The following is a 24525-nucleotide window of genomic DNA, read 5'->3' as shown; positions in this document are numbered from 1 at the left end:
TATCCTTAATAATTGACTCCAACATCTTCCCAACCAGTGATGTCAGACTAACTGGCCTATAATTTCCTTTCTCCTGTCTCTCTCCCTACACGAAGAATGAAGTGACATTTATAATTTTCCAGTCTTCTGGAACCATTCCAGAATCTTGTGATTCTTCAAAGATCATTACTAATGCCTCCACAGTCTCTCCTGCCAGCAGTTTCAAAATTCTGGGTTGTACACTGATCCAGGTGACTAATTTACCTTCAGACCTTTCAGATTCCCAGGAACCTTCTCCCTAGTAATGGTAACTTCACACACTTCATGTCCCCTGACACCAGGAACTTTCTCCATACTGCTAGTGTCGTCCACAGTGAAGACTGATACAAAATACATATTCAATTCATCCGCCATTTCATTATGCCCCGTTACTACCTCTCTACCATCATTTTCCAGTGGTCCGATATACAATCTCACCTCGCTAGCAATTTACGCATCTGAAGAAACTTTTGGTAACCTCTTTAATATTGTTATTAATGTATTGGCAGTGCTAGCACTCAAGTGGACATAGGAGACCCAAGCCTGAAGTGCTGCTTATGAAACTAATGTGCCATTTTGGTGTGGCTGAGTGACACAGCAATTAGTATAACTGTTGTCGCACAATTCCAGCTTGATCTTGACATTGGATGGTGCCTGTGCAGAATTTACATGGTCTCTCCATGACTTTATGGGCTTCCTTTATCTGCTTCCTCCCATATCCGAAAGAGATGCTGGTAAATATTGTTACTTATTGAAATAGGTAAAAGGATTACGGGGTCGAAGGGAAAGTGATGGCCCAGGCGTGAGAAGGAACAAATTTGAAATGTGTAGGGAATAAAGGAGAGAAGGAATGGGTTAATGCTAACAGCAGGGGCCATCTCAGTCAAGTAACCTCTTTCTGTGTAAACATAAGTGTAAAATATGAAAACCAGCTGATCCAATACTGGGCCAGGTGATAGCTCAAGCATGAGGATGAGGAGGCGCTGTGATCCTCAAGTGGAAGCAGAAGGTTGCAAAGCGTCTTTGAAGGTAGTCCAGTGATGTTAGCATTACTTTTGAGAAGACAAGAGCAAAAATGTAATGCTGAGGCTTTAAAAAGCATTGGTCAGACCATACTTGGAGTATTATGAGCAGTTTTGGGCCCCATATCAATGAAAAAATGTGCTGGCATTGGAGAGGATCCAGAGGAGGTTCACGAGAATGATTCTGGGAATGAAAGGTTCAATTATGTATGAGGAGCATTTGATAGCTTTGGGTCAAGTCACTGAGTATATTAAAAGTTGAGATTGATAGGTTCTTGATTAACCAGGGCATCAAAGTTTAAGGGGAGCAAGCAGGAGAATGGAGCTGAAAAGATTAATAATCAGCCATAGTGGAATGGCAGAGCAGTATTGATGGGCCAAGTGGCTTAATTTGTCTCCTCTGACTTATGGTCTTATATTTGGTGATATAAAGCTGCCCAACATTGTCCGTGGCTTGTCAGGGAAGCAGAGGAAATGTGAGCACTATAAAAATGAAGAGCGTAGGTTCAACATAGTATTTCAAGCTTCAGAGACACTATAAAAGCTCCTTGTTACTCTTTGTCTAAACCCATAATCCCTACTAATGCCCAGAACCATTCTACAGTACAGTAATTATACCTTTGCAGCTAAATTTGATGTGTGAAATAAAATCTTTTCAGCTGTTTTGCAGCTTGAGCCCCTCTCAAGTTCCTCACTGGTACCACAACTGAAGTCTCATATCAGCAGATGGTTAATTCTGAAAAATATCAACAACTATTTTTAGCTCTTCAGCCAATACTTCTTAGGTGCTTGACCTTAGTAGACATCAAGCATGCTACAGCTCTAAAGACGAAGCAAGCCCCATGTCATGCTGCTATTTATTATTAATTTCATGATTTTCACTCTTCCAGTCATTGTTTTGTGAAGGAAATATAGATACTTGAGTGTAATTTCAGTTTAATCTAGCATTTTAAGTATTACTGTTATCATTTATTTCAATTGGTAATGAGGCTTGCAAGCTCTATCTTCCTGATTTAAATTCAAAAATTTCTTGGACACATTGACTATAGTTCCATCATTTTCACTCACTGAGAATGATACTTGGATTTACTGTATACAGCACCTTTAATGCAGTTACACATCCCATGTTATTTGACTGCATTATCAGGAGCATTATTCAAAAAGAAATCTATAAAACCAATGACTGGGTGTTTTGGTCATAGATAAAGTTTTTAAGCAACATTGAAAAGGGAAAACAAAGTTAGATTGTAAATTCACTTTTGCTTAGAAAATTGATGGCTGATTATAGACCAAACATAGATGAGTCAAATACCAAATATTGCAAATTAAAAACAATAAATGATAATAGTATTGTTATGTGAAATTGAAAGATTAAAATTGAGATTTAAATATTACCAGAGATTCTGGTTTATTTCCATCATGGACCGGGTTTTTGCTGAATTCATGATGCATAATTTTGAATTTATTTCCATGAAATAATTCCAATCCTCCAGGTCTGTGGTGTCTCAGATAATTTACATATTGTACAAATTGCACAATAATATGCAATATACCCAAGCACTGAGGTGCAGAGTTCTGAGCATCAGTCCATGAACTAACATAGAACATAGACATAGAATCATACAACACAGCAACAGGGCCATTCAGCCCACAATGCTGTGCCAAAACAACTCAAAAGCAAATCAGAAGCACCCAAGCACTAATCCCTCCATCTTCCTTACATCCATGAACCCATCCAAATGTATTTAAAAGCTCCTAATGTATTTGCCTCTACCACCACAACAGGTAATCACCACTCTCTGAGTAGAAAACTGACCCCTCAAATCCCCCTTGAACTTACCCCTTCTCACCTTCAGTGCATGCCTTCTGATATTAGACATTTCAACTCTGGGAAACAGATACTCTCAGTCCACTCTATCTATGCCTCTCATAATCCTGTAAATCTCTGTCAGATCTCCCCTCAGTGTTCAATGCTCCAGAGCGAACAACCCAATAACATGTACAACCTACATAGCAATCAGCTCAAATACATATTTCTACCGCAATTATTGTCATCAAGCTTCAAATTTAAATGATATTTAAACTGAATTTGACACTTCTGAAAACTCCACCTTTTTCCAGTAAGAACTACCCACACAAAAGACTAACATTTCAAACTCTGGTAGAGTGACCTTTAGAAATGTTGAGATCATTTCTGATCTCTCATAACTTCAAATACACCAAATAATGCTCTTTTAAAGTGATGTGATGTTAATACATAAGCATTCAGGATAAAGGTTGGTTTCTGAAGGGAAGCCTCTTATGGAGTAACAATAACGGGAGTTATTCCAAGTAGCAGTTCCATCCACCGTGATGAAGTTTTGAGAGGTTGATGACAAAATACATCAACTCCTGCCTGAGGAGTGATTTGCATTCAATCCAATGAAACTATTATGACAATGGGTAATAGCAGATGCCATGTCACTGGCTTTTCACTCAACCATGGAAAATCTGTAGAGTGAAGATGCATACATCAGGATGCTCTTTTTTGACTACAGTTCGGCATCCAATACCATCACCCCCTCAAAACCAATGAATAAGCTTCAAGACTGAGGCCTCAAGATCTCCTTTGCAATTGGATCCTCAATTTCCTCACCTGTAGACCTGAGTCCATTTGGATTGACAACAAAATTTCCTCCACAATCAGCATCAGCACAGGAGCACCACAAGGCAGTGTGCTCAGTCCCTGCTCTGCACACTTTACACTAATGACTGTGAAGCCAAGCACAGCACCAATGCCGAATTTAAGTTTTCTGCCAACACTGCCGTTACCAGCCAAATCAAATGTGGCAAGAAATCAGCATATAGTGGAGAGATTGAAAATCTGGCTGAGTGTGTCACAGCACAACCTCTTACTCAAAGTCAGCAAGAACAAGGAGCTGATTATTGAATACAAGAAAGCAGAGGAACATGAGCTAGTCATCATGAGGGGATGAGGGCTGGAGAGGATCAGCAAATTCTTCAATGTTATCATTTCAAATTATCTGTCCTGGGTCCAACATGTAATTGCCATTACAAAGAGGGCATGGCAGTACCTCTACTTTCTTAGAAGCATGCACAAATGGGACATGGAAGTAATTCAGACACATTTGTGTATCCATGTGTACAGATAGTCATGACAGTCAGCACAGGTGTGGTGGGCCAATGGGCTTGCATCTGTGCTCTACAGTTCTGTGACTCTGCACTGTCAACAGGCAGTGCTCGACAATGCTCTACAATTCTATGATTATGACGCTGTAACAGTAATCTGCATTTGTAAAATGGTATTAATTAAGTAGTACATCAGAAACTGCTTCATTGAAAACTTGGTGCATTGTTAAACAAAATTTAGCAAAACATAGATTATAATGTGGTTAACTGAAACAGCAAATTTACAGATGACTACAAGACTGGGAGTGTAGTGGACACAAGTAAGACTTGTGGCAGGATCTGGGCCAACTGGAAAAATGGGCTAAAAAATGGCAGATGGAATTTAATGCAGACAAGTGCAAGGTTAGACCAACCAGGGCAGGTCTTACATTTCGGTATGGTCAACCTGGGTAGGTCTGTCACAGTGAATGGTAGGGCGCTGAAAAATCCTGTAGAATAAAGGGATCTGGGTCTATAGATCCATATTTTGTTGAAAGTTTTTTGCACATTGGCCTACATAAATCAAAGTATTGAGTACAGGAGATGAGATGTTATGTTCAAGTTGTATAAGATAATTATGAGGTTTAATTTGGAGTATTGTATGCAGTTTTGGTCACCCCCAACAGGAAAGATGTAAATAAGGTTGAAAGAGTGCAGAAAAAATTACAAGGATGTTGCCAGGTCGAGTAGACCTGGGTTATATGGAAAGATTGAATAGGTTAGGACTTTATTCTTTGGAATACAAAAGATTGAGAGAAGATTTGATAGAGGTGTGCAAAATCATGAGGGGTATAGATTGAGTAAATGCAAGCAGGGTTTTTCCCCTGATATTGGTTGGGAGGTCATGGGTTAAGGGTGAAAGGTGAAAAGTTTAAAGGGAATATGAGGGGAAATTTCTACAATCAGAAGACCATGAGAGTGTGAATCAAGCTGCCAGCACAAGTGGTGCTTGCGAGTTTGATTTCAACAGTGAAGAAAAGTTTGGATAGGCACACGAATGGTAGGGCTATGGTCCCAGAGCAGGTCAATGGGTGTGGTGCAATTTAAATGGTTCGGCATGGACTAGTTGGGCCAAAGGACCTGTTTCTGTGCTGTACTTTTCTATGGCTCTATGACCAACCCACTTGCTGGCTTTATGGTCTTTTTTCAAGAGGTAGAACATCATTATCATCATCATCATTATGTGCCATGGTGTATGATGCAGGCAATCATACTACATCCTGAGATCATACCATGATCTCATGACCATGATTGTTCTTAGCAATTTTTTCTACAGAAGTGATTTGCTGTTGCTTTCTTCTGAGCATTGTTTTTACAAGACACATGACCCCAGCCTTTCTCAATACTCTTCAAAGATAGTCTGCCAGGACTTGTGATATGCACCAGCTATTCACTCAACCATCCACCTCCTGTTCCTATGGCTTCATGTGATGCTGAGCAGTGCTACACCTTGCACTGTAGATTAGCAGAGGGAAGGAATGCCATATACTTCCCTTTGTAAGGACTTAACTCCACCACACCACACAAAGAGGTAAGTAGGCTTTAAGAAATGCCTAAAAGGATGACAAGAAAATAGAAAGACTAGGGGCCACTGATATGGAGTGTCTAAAATCAGAGATGCTCAGAAGTATGAAGTTAGAAGCGTGAAGATATCTTTCAGGTTGCATAGCTACTTAGGAGATATATTGTAACTGAGGAGGCAAAGCATAGAAGGATCTAAAAACAAGGATAAGAACAATTAAACAGATGGATGGTAGGTTGACTGATCATTGCAAATAGGCTTGAATATGTAGTTGAGTGCTAGAATCTGGGGGCAGCTGATGAGAACAAGATATGGAGAATATTAGTGGTCTGTGAGCTGGCATTAACTCAGAGGGATAATCTGATCTCCTTTTGTATTGTAAAGGGAAATGGCCAAATACTGTTGTAACCCAGATACCAGAGTATCTTAGCGAGCACATGAACAAGGGCAAAGGGGATTTAGGGAAAGATAGGACACAGAGGAAAAGTTTCAGATTACCTGTGAGGATAGAAATTATGATGCTGTGGAGTGGTTCTGTTATCATATCTAGATATTACAAAAGATTTGCATAGGAAATCCAATAACAGCTGAGTTGAACAGAGTCAGAGATGTTTGAATCTGTTTGTTGCATATCTCATTCAAAATTTTCCAGCTTTATGACAAGTCTTTTTTACTGGCAGCCCAATCAAATCGAGAGAGAAGGCTATACATAAGTCAGAGTGAGAGATCTAAAAAGGAGCCTTCACAGGCTTTTAGCTTTTTCCAGTGGCCCAATCAAATCATGATTCATTAGCAAAGGCAAATAAAAAATATGGCCTAGACAAAGTGTGTGACCATTGTTGGAGTGGACCAGTGTCAGAGTGGGAAGGCTTTTGCTAAACAGGCTTGGACAAGATAAGATTTTTCATCATTCTTTGTATGTTAGGGCACAGTTAGTATAGTGAGAACAGATCCAGGGGCCATGTTGTTTTCTTTGTGTGAGAAGTGGGAATTTTGGGAGACCTCCAGCCTCCTGGATAACCACATTTGCATCAGGTGCACCAAGCCTCAGCTCCTCAGAGAACATGTTAGGAAATGGAGCTGTAGATCAATGACCTTTGGCTTACCTGAGAAACTGAGGAGGTGATAGATAGGGTCTGCAGAGAAGTAGTTACCCCAGAGTTGCAAGAGGCAGGTACCAGGGGTAACCACCCAGAAATGGATGGCCAAGACTGAGTATTCACCTCAATAATAAGTATACTGCTCTGCATATTGTTGGTGGGGGTTTATAAAGCACTGGTGAGGACTCACTTGAGAATTGTGAGCAGTTTAAGGCCCCTTATCTAAGAAAGGATGTGCTGACATTAGAGAGGATTCAGAGGAGGTTCACAAGAATGATTCAGAAATGAAAGGGTTATCATATGAGGAGTGCCTCTGAGCCCTGTACTCACTGGAATTTAGAAGAATGAACAGTGGGGAAGCAAGTATCTCATTGAAACCATGATGGAGTGGATGTGGAGAGGATGTTTCCTGTAATGGGGAGTCTAGAACCAGAAGACACAGAGTGGTGTCCATTTAGAACAGAGATGAGAAGGACTTCCTTTAGACAAAGGTTGGTAATCTGTGGAAATCGTTAGGTAGCTTTGGAGACCAGGTCATTGGGTGTATTTAAGGCAGAACTTGGTAAGTACTTGATTAGTCAGGGCATGAAAGGTTACGGAATAAAGTAGGAGAACAGGTTGAGAAGGAAAATGGATCAGCCACGATGAAATGGTGGAGCAGGCTTGATGGGCCAAATGGCCCAATTCTGCTCTTATCCCTTATTGTCTTATGGTCGAGACATGACCAAAGGATATGGTGGAATTTTGTGGTTTGGATCATATGAAGCACAATATTTGATGAATAAGCCAATTGAATAAAAATATTTTCTCTTTAAATCTGGACCTTAGCAACCCATCAAGTGATTCGATTTGCATTAATCTCATTTCATTATTTACTTCTGTGCAGTTGAGACCAGATTTCAAACCTTAGTGAATGGGATACTGAAATTCTTTAAAGGAAGTTAAAAATTCTGGTAGAGTTTCTCCAGAATGAAGCAAGAGGATAATTCAGCTTTGCTGGGTTGATGAGCTTCGCAATGGGGCAGAATGCAAGTAACACTTTGAGGGTACATTGTATCAACATGGAGAAGTACCACAATGAAAAGGGGTTTGACTAGCTGGTGTACAATGCTAAAGGTGGCTGATGCTCATCAGTTTGCTGTATCTAGGAGGATATCATTTTCTAGTGATTGTTGAGAAGCAACAATGCAACAGTCCTGGCTTCCAAGGGCAAGCTGTGTCATTCCTCCCTCCTACCTGCTCTCCAAAGTCTCTCATGAAGCATCAACAAACAATGAGCCTGCACACTCATGTATGAAACATGTTTTCTCCAGACTGCTGTTTATTTCCCTTGCTGCTTCCATCATTTGACTTGCTTATTTCTGCTCCATTTCCATTTTTACTTATAATTTCCACCTCTTTCCTCATTCATCAACTGAATTGGTCGGTTAAAGGTAAAATTATATATTTTACTAAAACGCTCTATTGTTAAAACTTGCCTTAGAAAAAGTTCTGAAATTTATACCTGTGTTTGTTTGAATGACAAAAACAAACACATTTTTATTGCTGCAAAGTGTCAGACTTCCCGTACAATATCACAATTTAGCTGCTGAAAATGAACCCACTGCATGCTGAGAATTGCTCCACAGTGCAGACACTCAGACTGTGACACATTGGGAATGCTGGAAACAGATGTTTGCTGAGATTTTATTTGTTAAATGCTCTCAGCTGCTAGGGTCTGAAATAAATGCCCCTTCAATCTCTTCACACTCAGCAGCTCAAGATACTAACAACAAATGTAATTAATCTATTGGGTGAATATACATTTTTAATGTCTAATTATGTGCAACTCTTATTTTCAGTGACTTTTTTGCCTAATGCTGCTAAAGGTATTTTTAAGAACATATTTTGATTGTTTTGATTGATTATACCATATCTCATGTAGTGGCAATAGTTGTAATCACTATTTTTTTCAATTGTTTTAACCTTTCTGTTCTTCTTCATTGCTTGCTACTTGCCTCAGCTGCACATTCACTGAAGTTCTTTTCTTTGGTATCAATCTCATGCAACACAATGCAGCACAAATGTCACTGACTTGTGATGATTTAAAATTAAGGTAGCATTTTGCAGTATTCTAAGATGTATGTTTTAGTAATACTGACAACAATCTCGATGATTTCATAATGAAAGCCTTAATTCCTGTCCTCAGTTTTATTAAAATACTTTACTTATGCTTTCTGTAGGTATTTTTTCTGAAAAAATAATCTATTTACCTACAAGAAAACAATTATTATCTATTAGATTTAGGATAAGTACCTGGACTTTGTTAACACAGCAGTACAAGGAGTCATGGTGTTTAGAATGAGGTCAAGTCTTTTGCTTTATAAAGCAACAAATGCAAAATGCTGGAGAAACTCAGCAGGTCAGGCAGCATCTATGGAAATGAATAAACAGTCAATGTTTCTGACAGAGACTCTTCTTTATTTCCCTCTCTTCTTTCTCAGTCCTGAAGAAAGGTCCTGGCCCAAAATGCTAACTGTTTATTCACTTCCATAAATGCAGCCTGACCTGTTGGGTTCCTCCAGCATTTGATGTGAATTGCTTTGGATTTCCAACATCTGCAGACTTCCTTGTGTTTATACTTCTGCTTTATAACATCATTCTGAGATTTATCAGTATTGGCATTGACTCTGATAGCATGAGATAGATATTGTGGAGTTTGATATTATTAATTTACTGGACCCTGCACTAATGTTTAAGAGTATGAGAAATCCTGAGTTTTAATGCTCGTTGCAGAGAAATTACATAGGTCAGCTACAATATAGAATGGAAATCTGTGTAATGTTCAGGAGCCTGCACATTTCTGTGTGAGCCTACTGCATATATGTACGTGTTTGTGGTGGCTTGCATAAGTGCCCATGACTGTAAGTGCGTGAAAAGCTGGGTTAGAGAGGAGATGAGAAGGACCTGCCACTCAAAAATAACAACCTTGTATGACTGAAAGTTCTGGTGAAACACACACAGGGAGAAATAATTTGAGAAATAATTTTTGGAAAAGAATGGATCCATTTCTGCAGGCATTTGCACACAAGAGACATGTGTTATTCTAATAATCAGAAACTCCACAAGATGCATCAGTGTGACTGCCACAGTGAAACCGCATGAAAAGAAAGCTGCTGTCTTCTTGGTGCTGGACGTGGAAGCAGTATCAATGGTAGATTATTTTAGAAATAGTTACTGAAGACTTTGGCCAAGAATTAATTCAGTAAATTGACACTGTGTTTGGCTTCTGCAAATTAAATTATATTTCTTAGTAGCTAAAATTCTACATCCAAATATTTATATAAATAATTATTGTTTTTAAATTCTGGCTGAAATAAATAATAGACAAATTGAACACCTACTTCACCCACTAGGCCAGTATCTATTATAACATTCTTTATCAACAAAGCCAGAAGACCTTTGAAAATCATTTTGATTGAAATGCTTGAAACAATTTGTTAGATTCAAACATCATTATGCAAGTTTTCAAATTTTCTTGAGAAATAATACTTTATATTTTCAAACAGTTGTTCTATTTAATGCAAGAATGTTCCTGCAAAGTACCCTCTTATAGTCAACCATATTTCTAAAAATACTTTAGATATGAACATGTTAATTTGATATATACATTTTAAAATAGATAAAGTACAATAAACATTCAATATTTTGAGAACAAATGATAGGCAGTAAAGAGATGGAAACATATTCATTAATTTCATTGAATATTTTCTGATTTTAATGATTATAAACTGTAATATGTGATTTGCACTTAATGTAGTGCTGCAGCATGTAAGTGTTTTAATCCAGAGTTAATCGTATTTGTAGCTAAACATTCAAGTAAAGTTACAATTTGCCTATCTATCTAACAATATGGAAACTTATTGAACTATGTCATCAAGTCAGAGGGTCACAGAATCAGACAATGGTGATTGTAGTTTTGGAGTCAATTACCTGAAGCCCAGAGCATTGTTACCAAAATCTCTTACAAAAACTCTAAGGCCAAAGTGTCTTCAGTGGCTTCATCAATAAGCATCCTTCAAACAGAGGTGATTGCTTTATACTCCTTTTCATAATAACTCAAAATGAAGTAGACTATGTGCAGCAAAGCGTCAAATGATTGACATGGAAGTAACGTTCATAACACACAAGAGCCAAATAATGACATGTTTCAACAAAAACCATCATTTACCCTTGCATTACCTTCAATACTTTCAGAGGATGATACTGAACTTCTCGGTCTATAACCTATGGATTGGACTGTAGTTCACTTAGACTACAGTTTTATGCTTTATATTCTGTGTTTTTGCCCATTCTTTCTTGTTGCCATTTGTGCAATTTGTTGGTTCTTTTACATGGGTCTTGGTGTTTGATGTTCTTGTTGCTATTTGCACAACTTGTTTTTTGTGTGGGGGAAGTTAGTGTTTTTGCCATTTGTATTTCATTTCACAAAGGTGTGTTCAGGTTTGACGTTCTTGTTGCCGCTTGCATGATTTGTTTGTTAGTTTGCATGAAGGGTGTTTCAGATTTCATGTTATTTTTGATGTTTCTGCAATTTGTTTGTTTTGCATGAAGGGTGTTTGGGTTATGATGTGCTTGTTCCCATTTGTACAATTTATTTTTGGCGCATGAGGGATTTGATGTTCTTCTTTTAACGGTTCCATGATTTTCTTTGGTTCATAGCTATATGAAGAAGATAAACCTCAGAATTGTATACACCATGCATACTTCGGTAATGAATTAACCTTGAACATTGATATTCAACAGCAAAACTGCCAATGAATCCCTAGCTACAAATATCCTTGGAATCAACTTGGATTATAAACTAAATTGCCAACCATGTTAAGTCCTGTGACTGCAACAGTAGGTCAGAGGCTAGATATCTTTCAGTGAGTAATTAGACCTCTGACTCTTCTCTAACCTTTCATCTATCAGACACAAGTGTCTGGTGGAGGGATGATGCTGAATGATCCAGCTCCAATAGCATAATGGAATCTTAACTTGAAACAAGGCAAAGTAACCCGCTTAGCTGGCACCCAAAGTGTTTACACCCTCCACTACTGGTTAACCATGACTATAGTGTCTGAACCATCCCCCACCGACCCCCTGCAGTTAACTATGCAATTATAATAGGCTGCAAACTGGACACCTGGACTCTGAATCAGTTAACATAGTGAAGTGTTCTGTCAACAGCAAGATACTCGCACACCATGAAACTTCCCACTGTGAAAATGGCAGTGGGGGTCTAAATGCAGGCTAATTCCATGTTTTAAGAATTAATCCATCTCCAACATTTATATCTTTATCATTTTTCTCTTGAATTCTGGTTACCACGTAAATAAGGCAAATAAATGCAGCTGAAAAAGGAAACATTATGGAGTGTCGAGAAATTATTAAAGTAACATGTGCACACAAATTGCTTGCTAAGGGTAAAATTTTAATATAAGAAATTAATACATAAGTAGTTAGATCATTATAGATGTACTGACCCAAACATTTTCCTTGTCACACAAGGATAGTACATACATGTATGCATGTATATATGGAACTTTTCTCTGTGATCCTTCAATTCCAACCACATTCACATTTGTTATACCACCCACTCCGTTTCATTATACTTTCAGGTGTTTAGACCCCAGGCTGAGGAACTTGTTCCCTATAACTCCACCTTAATTTCTCTCTCATCTGTGGCAAAAATGAAAAAAAGGTCATTCACCTAAAAATAGTTTTGCTGGCTATGATATATTTATTGCTCACTTACTATTTCAGAAATTCAGAGCAATTTTAATTAATTTGTTCATTAAATTCGTTCATTTCAATTATATTTTCCCATTAAAACTTCAACTGAATTGTGATTTCTCCTGGATCAAATTCATTTGGCAATGTTGCATTTCACACATTAAACAACAAACTAGTCGACCAGCTTGGCCCAATTACCAGTCGAGACAGAAATTTTAAGGTTCTCCCATCTGACCATTAATTTATTTAGAAATATATGTCACAATATAGAAGTTTAAGGAGGGGGGGGGGGGTGGAATAAAATGGTTCTGATATACTTTTGCATCAACCGGTACAGTCAAACTTTCTGATATGACCTTCCTCTGGATTTCAGAGTAGGCAGCCACTAAACGAGTCCCTAAACGAGACCGCTAATCCCAGAGTGAAACAATGTTAGTCAAATGAAATCGATATTGCCCAGAGTACGGTCATACAAAGCAGAATATTTTCATGGGTGTATAAATAACCGGAGTCGGATATATGGAATGCCACTCCGTGGTTTATTTTCAAATATTTTAAAGCAGCAACCATGTTACAGTCAATTAGGTGGCACCACACATGTCAGGGATTGTTGTGAGAATGTAGACTGCGTTCAATTATAGAGCAGTTTAGTGTTCATCTTTCTCGGCCGGTTTCAGAGGCAGCAGAAGCAGGTGGGCATTGTAAGCTTGTATTCCTTTCACTTCGACTGAGCTGCGAGTTCTGGGTTTTTACTTTTAAAAGAGGCTTTGAGACTGAACTCCGCTTGAGTTGCAGTCCACACAAACTGATCGCTAAACAGCAGGGCACGGTACTTCCCCGGCGGTCTCGGACTGCGAAGCGCGTCCTGCTCTGAGGACTTAACCATTTACAAAATCTATAGGAGGGCATAGATGGAGACGGTGCTAAAATAAAAAACACACTTCAGCAAATAGAAACAACACAACGCCCTGGTGACCGGTTCACTGCCTTCGGAAGATTCCTTCCAGTGCTTTGCACTGGGACAGGTGACACGGGGCTCTCACTCGCTGCCTCTTTTCGATCCCTATAACGCCATTCAGCGTGGCCTTCCTTTCTGCCAGGGCTCCCTGTGCGCATGACTCGGTTGCTGTTGTTGGGATGGAGCTGGTTCTGTGGTGGTGACAAGCAGGGTCTATTTAAGAGAGAGGTCGGCGTTGCCAGTCTGCGAGGTTAAGCACAGCTGAGGGCGGGGGTTGGGAGGGGTGGAGTATTTGTGGAAAAAGGGGCCGGTCGGTCCTGTAGTTCCGAAGCCATCATTCGAGGCATCCGGCAGCTCGGGCGAATAGTGCCAGATCCGAGGTTCGTGCTTCTTCATTCGAACACCACCTAGACCTTCTGAACTTTCCCAGTCTTCTCTCCGCGTCGGCTACGGGACTTTGGACAGCTCCACTTTCGGTATTTTTCTTTTTGCGAGGGGTGTCGTCTGAGTGCGACTGCTGAGAACAAGGCAAATAGATAGCAAAAAAAAAAAATTCTCACCGGCAGGACGGATGCTCCCTTTGAATCTTTCTCAATGCAAAAGGATGGGCTCTGACCAACTGCTATAAGGCCACCCTTTAAGAGATGGACTTGGCAGACGTACTTCTGGTGCTGTTCATCGTTGTAGTGCTGATAGTCTCCTTGCTCTCTAACTTGTTGGTGTTGATCTGCTTCATCTACAGTTCCGACATCCGTAAGCAGGTGCCGGGTATATTTATAGTTAACTTGTCTTTCTGCAATCTGCTTCTCACGGTTCTGAATATGCCAGCGACATTACTGGGGATTGTCAGAAAACAACAGCCATTTGGTGATTGCATCTGCCAGACGGTTGGGTTTTTGGAGACCTTTCTCGCCGCGAACACAATGCTGAGCATGGCAGCGTTAAGCATAGACAAGTGGATTGCCATTGTGTTCCCCTTAAGTTATGTTAGTAAGATGAGATACAAGGACGCCGTACTCATGATGAGCTACACTTGGCTCCATTCTCTCTCTTTCCCCGCCGTCGCGATGTTCTTCACCTGGGTCGGCTTCAATAACATTTATGCATCGTGTACTTTGCACCTACAGGAAGAGACGGGGCGAAGGCAATTCACAATATTCACCGTCGTCTTTCACTTCACCAGCTTTATGCTCTCCCTTGTTATACTGTGCTTTACATACCTGAAGGTTTTGAAGGTCGCTCGATTTCATTGCAAAAGAATAGACATTATCACAATGCAGACTTTGGTTTTGCTGGTGGATATCCACCCCAGGTAATGTCTTGTTTTAAGTTTGTTGCAACAGGTTTTCAACTCTGTTTCTATCCTAACTATTGAATACCAGTGCACGGTGTGAGTATTACTAAGCATATTCTGAGTGATATGAACGCCATTTGTATGAACTGATCATTAACATGTATGCTAATTGCAGTTTACAGCCAGCACATCAATATGATTTACTCTTTCTGTTTTTTTTTTAGAAAGTTTAGCTTTAGAAACCATTAGTTTAATATTAGAAACTTGGAAAACATGAAGCATTTACGTTGGTCTCTAGGTCATTATATGAGCAATGTTACTTTGCAAAAATGACCTGTTTGAAAACAAAGTCATGTTATATTAGTGCAGCAGAGGTAAACGGTTAAATAATAACATCATTATAAGTTCATTTATATGTTTGCTGTAATAATTGTTTTAATCAATTAAGTAACTAGGCCTATCGTAGGAAAACTTCGACAAAGGAGGCCATTCGGTCCATCATATGTGTATCTGTAACGAGCAGAACCTAATTCCATTCATCTTTCCGGCACTATGGAATGGCCTAGCATTGAATCAGATCTTTTTAAGTTGACACCGAAGTTTTTTGTAAAATGTGATGAAAGAGTTCTTTCAAACAGTACGTTTAACCCTCGGCATCTCACAATCTTTTTTATCAATTACTTTAAATCTCTGCCTCCCGATACATGGTCACTCGGTATAAGAGAAATGTGTTCTGCTATTTTTCCAGTCCCCTCTGAATCTTATGCGTGTAAACTAAGTCTCGCCCAACTTCTTTGAAACCAGAGTACCCCAGTCTACTCAATCATTCTCCACGGATAACATTTACTCAGTAGTTATATTCCTGGCTGATAAGACCTAACCTCATTGCTACGCCATGGAATTAATTGTCGGATTTCTCATTTCAGTGTTAAACAGCGTTGCATTGCGGAGCAAAAGAGCAGAAGACAGCGTGCAACCAAGAAGATCAGCATTTTCATAGGGTCGTTTATTGTCTGTTTTGCTCCTTATGTGATAACCAGGTAATGTACCTCAACCATCCAGCTTCCATGGGTTTTGGTGGTTTGCCAAGTAAATTAGTTGGCCTTTATTTTGTATTTCATTAAGGGAACGACGTTCCAATAACTAACAGAGTATCTTAAACCAAAATCAGAAGCATTCGCTATTTTATTGAAAGATCTCTTGTAATATGAAATATCTGTTTTGTTTGCACTGCTAACTGTGGTATAGTTTAGGAGAGGGTAGTCATGGGGTAGTTTCGACTGAAAGAACAGAATCAAAGGTTGAAATCGCAGATGCTCCTCAAACTATGGATGGTCTAACAGTTGTACATGTCCACCAACTTAAAGTCCATTCAGTTTAAGTGCAATACTTTTTCACATAACAGTACTATTGGGTCCCAGGCGTGGGTGAGCAAATCATTTCCTCTGGGTGTTAACAGTTCAATCCTCCCCCTCCCCCTTCACACCCTCACTCTGGAGGTACCAAAGGTAGCACCTCGCTACTCTAACGTAATGGTGAAATACTGAAGGGCTTTTTTCTCGTTCTGTTAGTATCTATTATTCATTGGCCGGTAGACTCTCTGTCAAGCGTGGATTGCATCAATTGTTAAACGATCCGCACCCTAACAACTCGCAAACAGCAATCTACCAACAGAAATCCAGCGAGATTATATGATGAATGTTACATATTTTTATGAAAGGTACAAATACAACGTTTAGAGTTTATTGGCTCACATTGAGATGAAAGGGCGCTTGGGAAAGAAGTGTGCGTTTCAAGTTTACCGCGTTGGCTCTTAAAGGAGAAATTTCCCGCTACCTCTTATGGGCAGAAGGCGCTGGGCATTTTTCTATAAGGTGATAATGCGCGTGTATTTGAGATGACGCCCTGAATCCATAAAGATTGATTGCATCAATATCTTACACAAGCAAGTGTGCTCTTCAAACTGCGCCATAGATCATTATATCCTACCAAGCAAGTGGTGACAGCCGCCCGGAAACGGCTGAACTGGTTATCGATGTGCGTCGTGATCTATTTTGATTCACCATCGCACTTCCACCGCCACCGCCACCCAGCACCCGGGCACACACAGTTCAATTGATGCGAAACTGATCATGTGAGTTCAGCGGAAAGAAGCACTCCCACACTTGTAAGCTTTGGGGGAAAAGTTGGAGTCTGAGGCGATGTGAAAACTTCGCCAAGTCTTAGTTAGACCACTTAGTAAAAATCCATTATATCACAATCGCTTCTTGTTCGAAGAGTGTGTATTAAACGTAAAAATCTTGAACACTAATTATAATGCAGTTTCGCGTATTAATATCAAACTATTTTGCTACTAAAGTAGGGTGTGTCGGGGATCGATCATTTGAGTATGGCCACTGGTTTTATTACTAGGTTTTAATTCCTAATATTGAAAGGGATCTTGTACATAAAACACAGGGCGTTGGTGACAAGCACCGGCTGTTGGTCAAAAGACGATGTACTATTGATGGGGCAAAGCTATGTGGCCCACTTTATATCGACATTCAGTTTCAGTCTCGTAAACGTCAGTTTAAGAATGAAGCGCCCGGAAGTACAGTAATAACATGGGCAGTTTTACCAGGCCTGCAATCTCGAATCTATTTTTACCTCTCTGGAATTTAGGAAGTGTTCTCCATAAACTCCATGTATTCACAAAATGTTTTCTGTAGTACCCTACGGCTCCATTAAGTAGGTGGATGGGAAGGGTGTGAAGAGCTGTGGTCCAGGTGCGGGTCGATGGGACTAGGTCAGAATAACGGTTCCGCACAGACTCGATGCCTCGAAAGAAGGTTCTGTTCCTGCGCTATAGAGCTCAATGGCTCTAACCGCCCAATAAAAGGAGTTATCAATGAAACGGTGACAGGTCTTTAGAAAAGTAACCATTATTTGCACGTGGATCCTCTGTTTTTGAATGAACGGGGCTAGTTTCCTTGTTGAAATAATAGAGACAGGGAGATGGCAAAACTGTTTCCGGTGCCAAGCAGACATGGGCCGATGACAATATTTTCAAAACTGTCCTTCTCTCCACATGAAAATCTTCATTACTGAGGTGGAAACTGGCCTCTCCTCCTCTATCACCCTACTCAATTCTAGTCTGCCAAGTTTTCGGGTTTCTATTGTGCAGACTTCTACTTCCTTAACTAAAAACGAGAGTTTTGCTCCAACGTGAGATTTGGAAATGTACCTCATTGAATTCAGTGAAAAATATGAAGTGGGACATCCATAGGACTTGCATTATTAACACTTCGCACCTTACACTCTACCTCACCAAGCTGACAACGATTGGGGAGTAAACTAAAATAGAAGAGGAAACGACATTATAGAATTGCTTACATGTAAATACTTTTCTTTATACTCGTTAGAGTAGCGAAAATATACTGGGTTTCACAGGATCAGGAATAATATATTCATTTATGATCAAAATAAGATTTAAGATTGTTTTCAAGTCGGAAAAGAACGCGAAGAGGTTTAGTGAGGAAATTCTATGGAGGTACCGACAATTGGAAGCGTGACTGAAAGTTCTGGAGTGATTGTAAGTTCCCTCGGAACACAACTGGAAGTCTTAAAAATAAAGGGCTTAAATGTTGCCCTGTCATGAGTGGCGATGAGTGGGGAAAGCCATGCGAGGACTTGAAAAATAGGGTACACACGAGGAAATCTGCAGATGCTGGAAATGCAAGCAATACACACAAAATGCTGGTGGAACATATCAGGCCAGGCAGCATCTATAAGGAGAAGCACCGTCGACGTTTCGGGCCGAGACCCTTCGTCAAGATTGAAAGATAGGGTGCCCGATTTTAAACGGAGGTTGTATTTCTCCCCACTTCAACGTAGATCCCCCGGCGGACAGGGGACCTTGGGATTGATGGGATTAGTAGCAAGTGGTCCAACGCCATTTTGGTTGAATGGGGTTAGTGGGAGGTGGGATGTTTGGAAGATGTTGCCAATGTGTCCTCATGTAATATCCCACAAACAGCATAAAAATGAGAGGAGGCCTGGGAATAAAAGTTTAACATCAAGTGGGAAGGCAAGCTATTTATTGTGTGTGGTTATCTGACTGGACAAGAAAACCCCCCCAAAAAGAACCTAATAATAATAATGACAATACTTATCTGGTCAGGCAAGAATAATGGATAAAAAGTTCCTTCTTTCGATTCAAGTACTATGCTCGAAATGTACTGGTTTTATAAATTTAACGCTTTAATTGCACATTCCAAAATAAAACCGTGAGCATAACCCTGGACCAGTGCAGTGTTTTAGTACACTGATCTCTTTTCTGCTGCCTTAACAAATGCCTATAGTAACTGAGTGGTAAACTTTCATAGTTTTATTAAGGTTGAAAATAGAGACCTCACAGAAAATGTACAGTAAGCTTGTTGTTAGTAGAAGGTTGGCTTAAGAAAAAAGCCATATACCAATATACTGGTAGGTTTCTTAATAAGTTTGATACTTCAGAATTTAATAGCCACATGTTGGGGCCCTTGAATGTGATATGAGATGTCAGAAATATATCAAATGTTAATGAATGGGCGGATTTTACTCGGAAACTCATCATAGTGGTTTTTTTCCTGGAAGCAGTTTTGCGAGTTAGTGTGTTTGTGGAAGTGTTGAGATGCAGAGTTTCTCATCAGTGCTTTTAAACCAATGCAGAACATCCGAGGAACTTTATACCTGAATTACCCGAGTTTGCAGTTAGAATTCTTCATTTTGGGTTATGGCCCACAACAGGGAAATTTCACAGGAAGTACCACCCCTTTCCTTCTATTCAGAATGCTGAGGAAAAATCTCTTAAACCATTAAAGGAGTTGGAGGAAATGTCTCAATCTCTTACACCTGATACTTTACCTTGCGAGTGGAACAAATACCACGCCTGCCCCTACACCTCCTCGCTCACTGCCATTCAGGGCCCCAAACTGTCCTTTCAATTGAGGCGACACTTCATCTGTGAGTCTGTTGGGGTCATCTACTGTATCTGGTGCTCCCGGTATGACTTCCTGTATATCGGTGAGACTCGAAGTAGATTGAGGGACTGATTTGCCGAGCACCAATCTCCCCCCACCCGCTCAGAAAGCAGTGCAATCTCCTGGAGGCCACCATATTCAATTCTACATCCCATCTTAGTCCGTCATATCTGTCTATGGCCTCCTCTAGTGCTACGAAGAGGCCACACCCAGGCTGGAGGAGAAACACCTTATATTCCGTCTCGGTAGCCTCAAACCTGATGGCATGAATATCGATTTCTCGAACTTCTGGTAATTGCCCCCCACCTTCACCATTCCTCATTCCAATGTTACTCTCTCACCTTTTCTCCTTCCTTCTGGTGCTCTTCACTGACCTTTCTTCTGTTCTCTCCTGTCTAATTCCCCCTTCTCCAGCCCTTTACCTCTTTCACCTATCAGCTTCCCAGCTCTTCACCCCTCCCCTTCTCTCAGTTTCACCAATCACCTGCTACCTTGTACGTCTTCCTCCCCTCCCCCACCTGCTTAACCTGACTTCCATCTCATTTTTCCAGTCCTGATGCAGGGTCTCTGCCCGAAAAAATTGATTGTTTTCCCGTTTCCATAGATACTGCCTACCCGCACTTTGTGCATTACATTGATTTCCAGCATCTGTAGATTATCCCTTGTTTGGCATTCTTTCTGAAAGACTTGTCATCAAAGAGAGCACAGACTCTTCTTTACGATGCGGGATCCATGAGCAAAATGCAAGTTGATCATTTAGGTAGGCCTTGTGCCCAAAGTGGTACCTCTGAGCCGGAAGTACATGAAACAGGCCTGTGCAATGTGCACAGAGTGAAACAGTTGAAAATGATGTTGACGAATGCCAGGTTCTTTGCGCCGGGCGGGGCACAGCGGGACAAGCACAGCAGATGTACCAGTGGGGTCCAAGTGAACCATCAGGCATCACTCTCTCCCCTAAAATCAAAGCAAAACAAAGCACACACACAGCTGCAAGTTTTACGTGTCTGTACATGTTGCATTTGAATCAAAGCTTGCCAAACTGGGAACGCGTTTATCCCTAGCAAAACGTGTTTGTGCAGGCCAGACAAGCACCCAGTCCCCCAGCTAAGAATTGTTTGATAGAGATAGGCAGGGGGAACATTTGTGCAGAATATTGTATGTGGGCCGAACGGTCTGTTTCTTTGCTGTCACGTCTATGCAATGGGAAGAGGGGCACTTAACGACTCGCCGCTGTTTTGACCACAGGTAAATTACATGGTATTAAAATGAAATAATACTAATAACATTTATACGATTCTGCCACCCCCGACCCCCACGCAGGTTGATAGAGCTACTGTCGTTTGTGTCTGTGAACTATCACTGGGGAGTTCTGACTAAGTGCCTCGCATACTGCAAAGCAGCCGCCGACCCCTTCGTCTACTCACTCCTGCGCCAACAGTACAAGAGGGCTCTCGTCAACATTGTCAACCGGATATTTAAAAGAGATTTGTACCCCTCTTCTGGACACAACAGCTCCTTAGATACAGAGAACGACTACTGCCTACAGAGAGTATGAGAACCCCCTCAGCCGGGCTGTGACCCTTTCACCAACTGTGAGTGAAATCTGGCCACCCGGAAGCACGCGAGACGACATGCACTTTTTCATCATTCCAGTGTTATGAGGAAAACTCGAGCCAAAGGCAAGCGTCTTTTTATGATAAATATTTTATTGAAATAATGTAACATGGTCAATTCTTTGTCTTTTTCCGTAAATATTTGTATTTTCGCAGTTTTTGTGCAAATTATTATCAAGCTTAAGTATTTGTATATTGGGGAGGGGAATTGAAATTGCAACTGTTTGCACTGTGTCACTTAAGCTTCATTAAGGCTTTCTGTAGAGCTGTTGTGGGATTAATAAACTCCCTGAAGAAGAAAATGTTCATTAACTTGTCCAGGTCCTGTGCCAAAAGGGTAAAACAAAAGCTAAAACAAAAAAAAAGTAACTTTTTTTCATCAGTCAGGGAAGCTCCACCAAATATCGGAATTGAATGGAGTCCGCAATGAACGTTTAAAGTCAAAGCTGATTTTTAGACAAGGTTTCAGGGTGAGTGGGAGTGTGAGAGATCAGCGGAGGCGTGTGATTTGATACTGGATGTGTTTATGGTGTATGCTTCACGACAGATAACCGAATCAACAATAAATTTTCACGAAAACATTGTGTCGCACAGAATTTTATTTAAACACTCGTCGGCCGTTTGAGGAAAAGATTCAACCTCAAATGAAACATGTCACGTGGATAAGATAATCATTCATACGAGTTTTTTACACGTTAGTGTGAGTGCAAACTTAGCGCAAATGTTTGCAATTACTGTACAAGCTTTTCCCATCGGCTGCTTTCCCCTTGTAATGTCACCATTGTAATTGGACTTCCACGTGGCAATACGGTAACATGATATCCCACCGTATTTCTTATAAAACATGCACGTTGCCTTTCAGATCCTATTTCGCAAAGCTGCACGCATACATAATAGAAGCCAGTCGTCTAGCGGCGTTTTCAAAGATCTGTGCAGACAAACGGTGCAAAAATGAACCTGGCCCCGTTTGTTTTGCACGCCCTGCTTGTCACAATAGGGCATTGTGCTCCGCGGTGTGAACCCGTCGATCAAGCACTAGGTAAGAAACGGAAACAAATGTATACATGTCTGATTTAGCGCCGCAGTCCGGGAGTAAAGACTGGCCATTTTACGTGCTACCCTGTACAGTACCTCGATACTGCTGAATGCTTAAGTTTAACACAAAAAAATGTAGGCGTATTTATATAACTTCAGTTTATGTTTTGATGGATTAGAAAACAATTCTCACTAGACCCTGCCTTTCTGCACTAGCGTGAGTAATCTAAAACAAGGATTGCCTCTGTTCCCATCAATCAAGCAACACCGAATACGAAACTTTTCTACACCCCATGGGAACCATACGTCGACGGCCAGGTTACACGGTTCTGTGTGCAATCTGCTTTATTGTTTTAAAATACGAGAGGTTTGCACATAAACCGCGATGACACAGGTAGAAAAATAAACCATTTGTTCCATACTAACAGGACGATGCAACGTGCCCTTATCGCACGAGAGAGGAATGTGATTCTCATAGTTTTAACTATGGTCCAAATGTTTTTGTTCATTTTGAATGGGCGATGTTTGTAGCTAAGATAGCCCGTGTTCCAAATTCGCGTCAGCATTTAATTATTACCGTGGTTGCCGACTGGTATCTGCTGATATTCGCAAACACGTCTTGCTGGGGTATTTTCAAATTCATCTGGGGGAAATATTGAAACATCCGCCCCATGCACTTGAATATCAACAGTTTGAGAGTGCCTTCAGGATTCCATCAGCAATGCTTTGCAATCTATTGAGAATGACCGAACTGCCCACGTCCTATCTGTATTAAACCCTGGAGGCGATCATTCTTTCATTCCTTTAGAGTGAAGTATGTTATGGAAATGTGTAAGATATTATTTCCGAATTAATTGCACCCAGGCTAAACGCACATCATGCTCAGGGTGCAATGAAAGCTCCCACCGGGTCCTGTGCGAATTCTATCACATTTTTCAGCAGATGTTTGTTCCTTCGTCTATTCAAAGGCAGAGTTGATTTTTAAATCGAGGGAAGAAAATGAAACGGCCAGATGACACATCGAGGCGCTTTTGACATTAAATCAATATTAAGCACCGTTCTCCCGTTTTATTCACTAAAGACTAGTTCGAAAAGTTCATTTAAATTATTATGAAGTTACTTTTTGTTGTCGGCTTTCGGAACTTGCCGATTTTGTTTTTGCAAAGCGGGCATAGTCTCTGCTGCCACCTGGTGTCTGTGTAATGTACATGCTTGGCCCATCGTTACAGAAGTCGAGAAGCAGAAAAGAAGCTGCGCTAAAGCCCCCGTTCAGGGCTGCACCCAATCTTCAAGTCAACCACCTTTAAACTCTTTCCGACGATCCCAGCCTAGAATATACTCCTTGACTGAGCGCCCATAGAATCGCACACCTTCAAAGTAAAGATTTTACCTACCACTGTCCTTAAATAGACAATTTACAGTATAATCTTGAGACTATTGCAGCTGGCTCTAGCTCTCCAGAGGAAAGAGCTGCTGCTCACCATCTCTTCTGCCAGTCCACGCGATCCTGTCTCTTATGTAAATTTAGGCCACTAAATGTTCAGCTATTAGATTTTTAATTTTTTTTAAATATAAAAATTGAAGAGCAGTTTTAATTAACACCCCCCCCCCCCCCCCCGTACCAGATGCTGGAAATCTGAAAGAAAAAAAACAAAAAGGAATATAAAACTATAAAACTTTGCCAGCATCTTGGAGAGGTAGAAGAACTGAGTTAATGCTTTAGGTTGTAAACCCAGTAAACCAAAAACTTCAATTACAGTCTGGGTTGCCAGTACAAATGCAAAGCTAGTATTTCTGTTGTGATTTTTGGAGAGGAGATCAGCAAGGAATAAATTAAAAGGAAATATATGTACTTTTGTTATTTTTTCTGGGTTATACCATCATCGCAGTGAACGTGGGAAATTGTGAAGCTCAAAGCTATGCAGAAAGTGTTATACACTATTGTACACAAACCTGAAAATTCAATTTGTTAACACTTTCTGTTTAAACAAATACAAGTGAAAATCAGTTTTTCCATCCGTGAAGCATGATAGTAACC

At 40.4% G+C, this 24525-nt stretch overlaps 2 protein-coding genes across 3 annotated transcripts in view; both read left to right on the top strand.

The window, feature by feature from the left end:
• The first annotated feature begins 14189 nt into the window (after positions 1-14189).
• Positions 14190-21628, top strand: LOC132390803 (G-protein coupled receptor 26-like). The gene is made up of 3 exons (XM_059963349.1): positions 14190-14857; positions 15766-15879; positions 21160-21628. Exons 1-3 carry the CDS (start codon positions 14190-14192, stop codon positions 21392-21394), a joined length of 1017 nt encoding a protein of 338 aa, XP_059819332.1. The 3' UTR covers positions 21395-21628.
• Positions 21629-22317: 689 nt separating this feature from the next.
• Positions 22318-24525, top strand: part of cpz (carboxypeptidase Z) — a 74322-nt gene continuing 72114 nt past the window's right edge. For both annotated transcript variants that reach the window (XM_059964885.1, XM_059964883.1), the window contains exon 1: positions 22318-22491. In XM_059964885.1, coding sequence (XP_059820868.1) covers positions 22404-22491 — 88 coding nt within the window. In that variant the 5' untranslated portion in view covers positions 22318-22403. The remainder of the gene's footprint in view (positions 22492-24525) is intronic.

Source organism: Hypanus sabinus, chromosome 3 (genome assembly GCF_030144855.1).
Source record: "Hypanus sabinus isolate sHypSab1 chromosome 3, sHypSab1.hap1, whole genome shotgun sequence".
In the NCBI taxonomy this organism is placed as follows: domain Eukaryota; kingdom Metazoa; phylum Chordata; class Chondrichthyes; order Myliobatiformes; family Dasyatidae; genus Hypanus; species Hypanus sabinus.
The sequence above is the reverse complement of the archived record's forward strand: the minus strand, read 5'-3'. Positions and strand labels throughout refer to the sequence as shown.

Coding starts and splice junctions, on each gene's coding strand:
- LOC132390803 (XM_059963349.1), top strand. CDS start 14,190: ATGGACTTGGCAGACGTACTTCTGGTGCTGTTCATCGTTGTAGTGCTG. Junction 14,858..15,765: donor CTGGTGGATATCCACCCCAG/GTAATGTCTTGT, acceptor TTCTCATTTCAG/TGTTAAACAGCGTTGCATTG. Junction 15,880..21,159: donor GCTCCTTATGTGATAACCAG/GTAATGTACCTC, acceptor ACCCCCACGCAG/GTTGATAGAGCTACTGTCGT.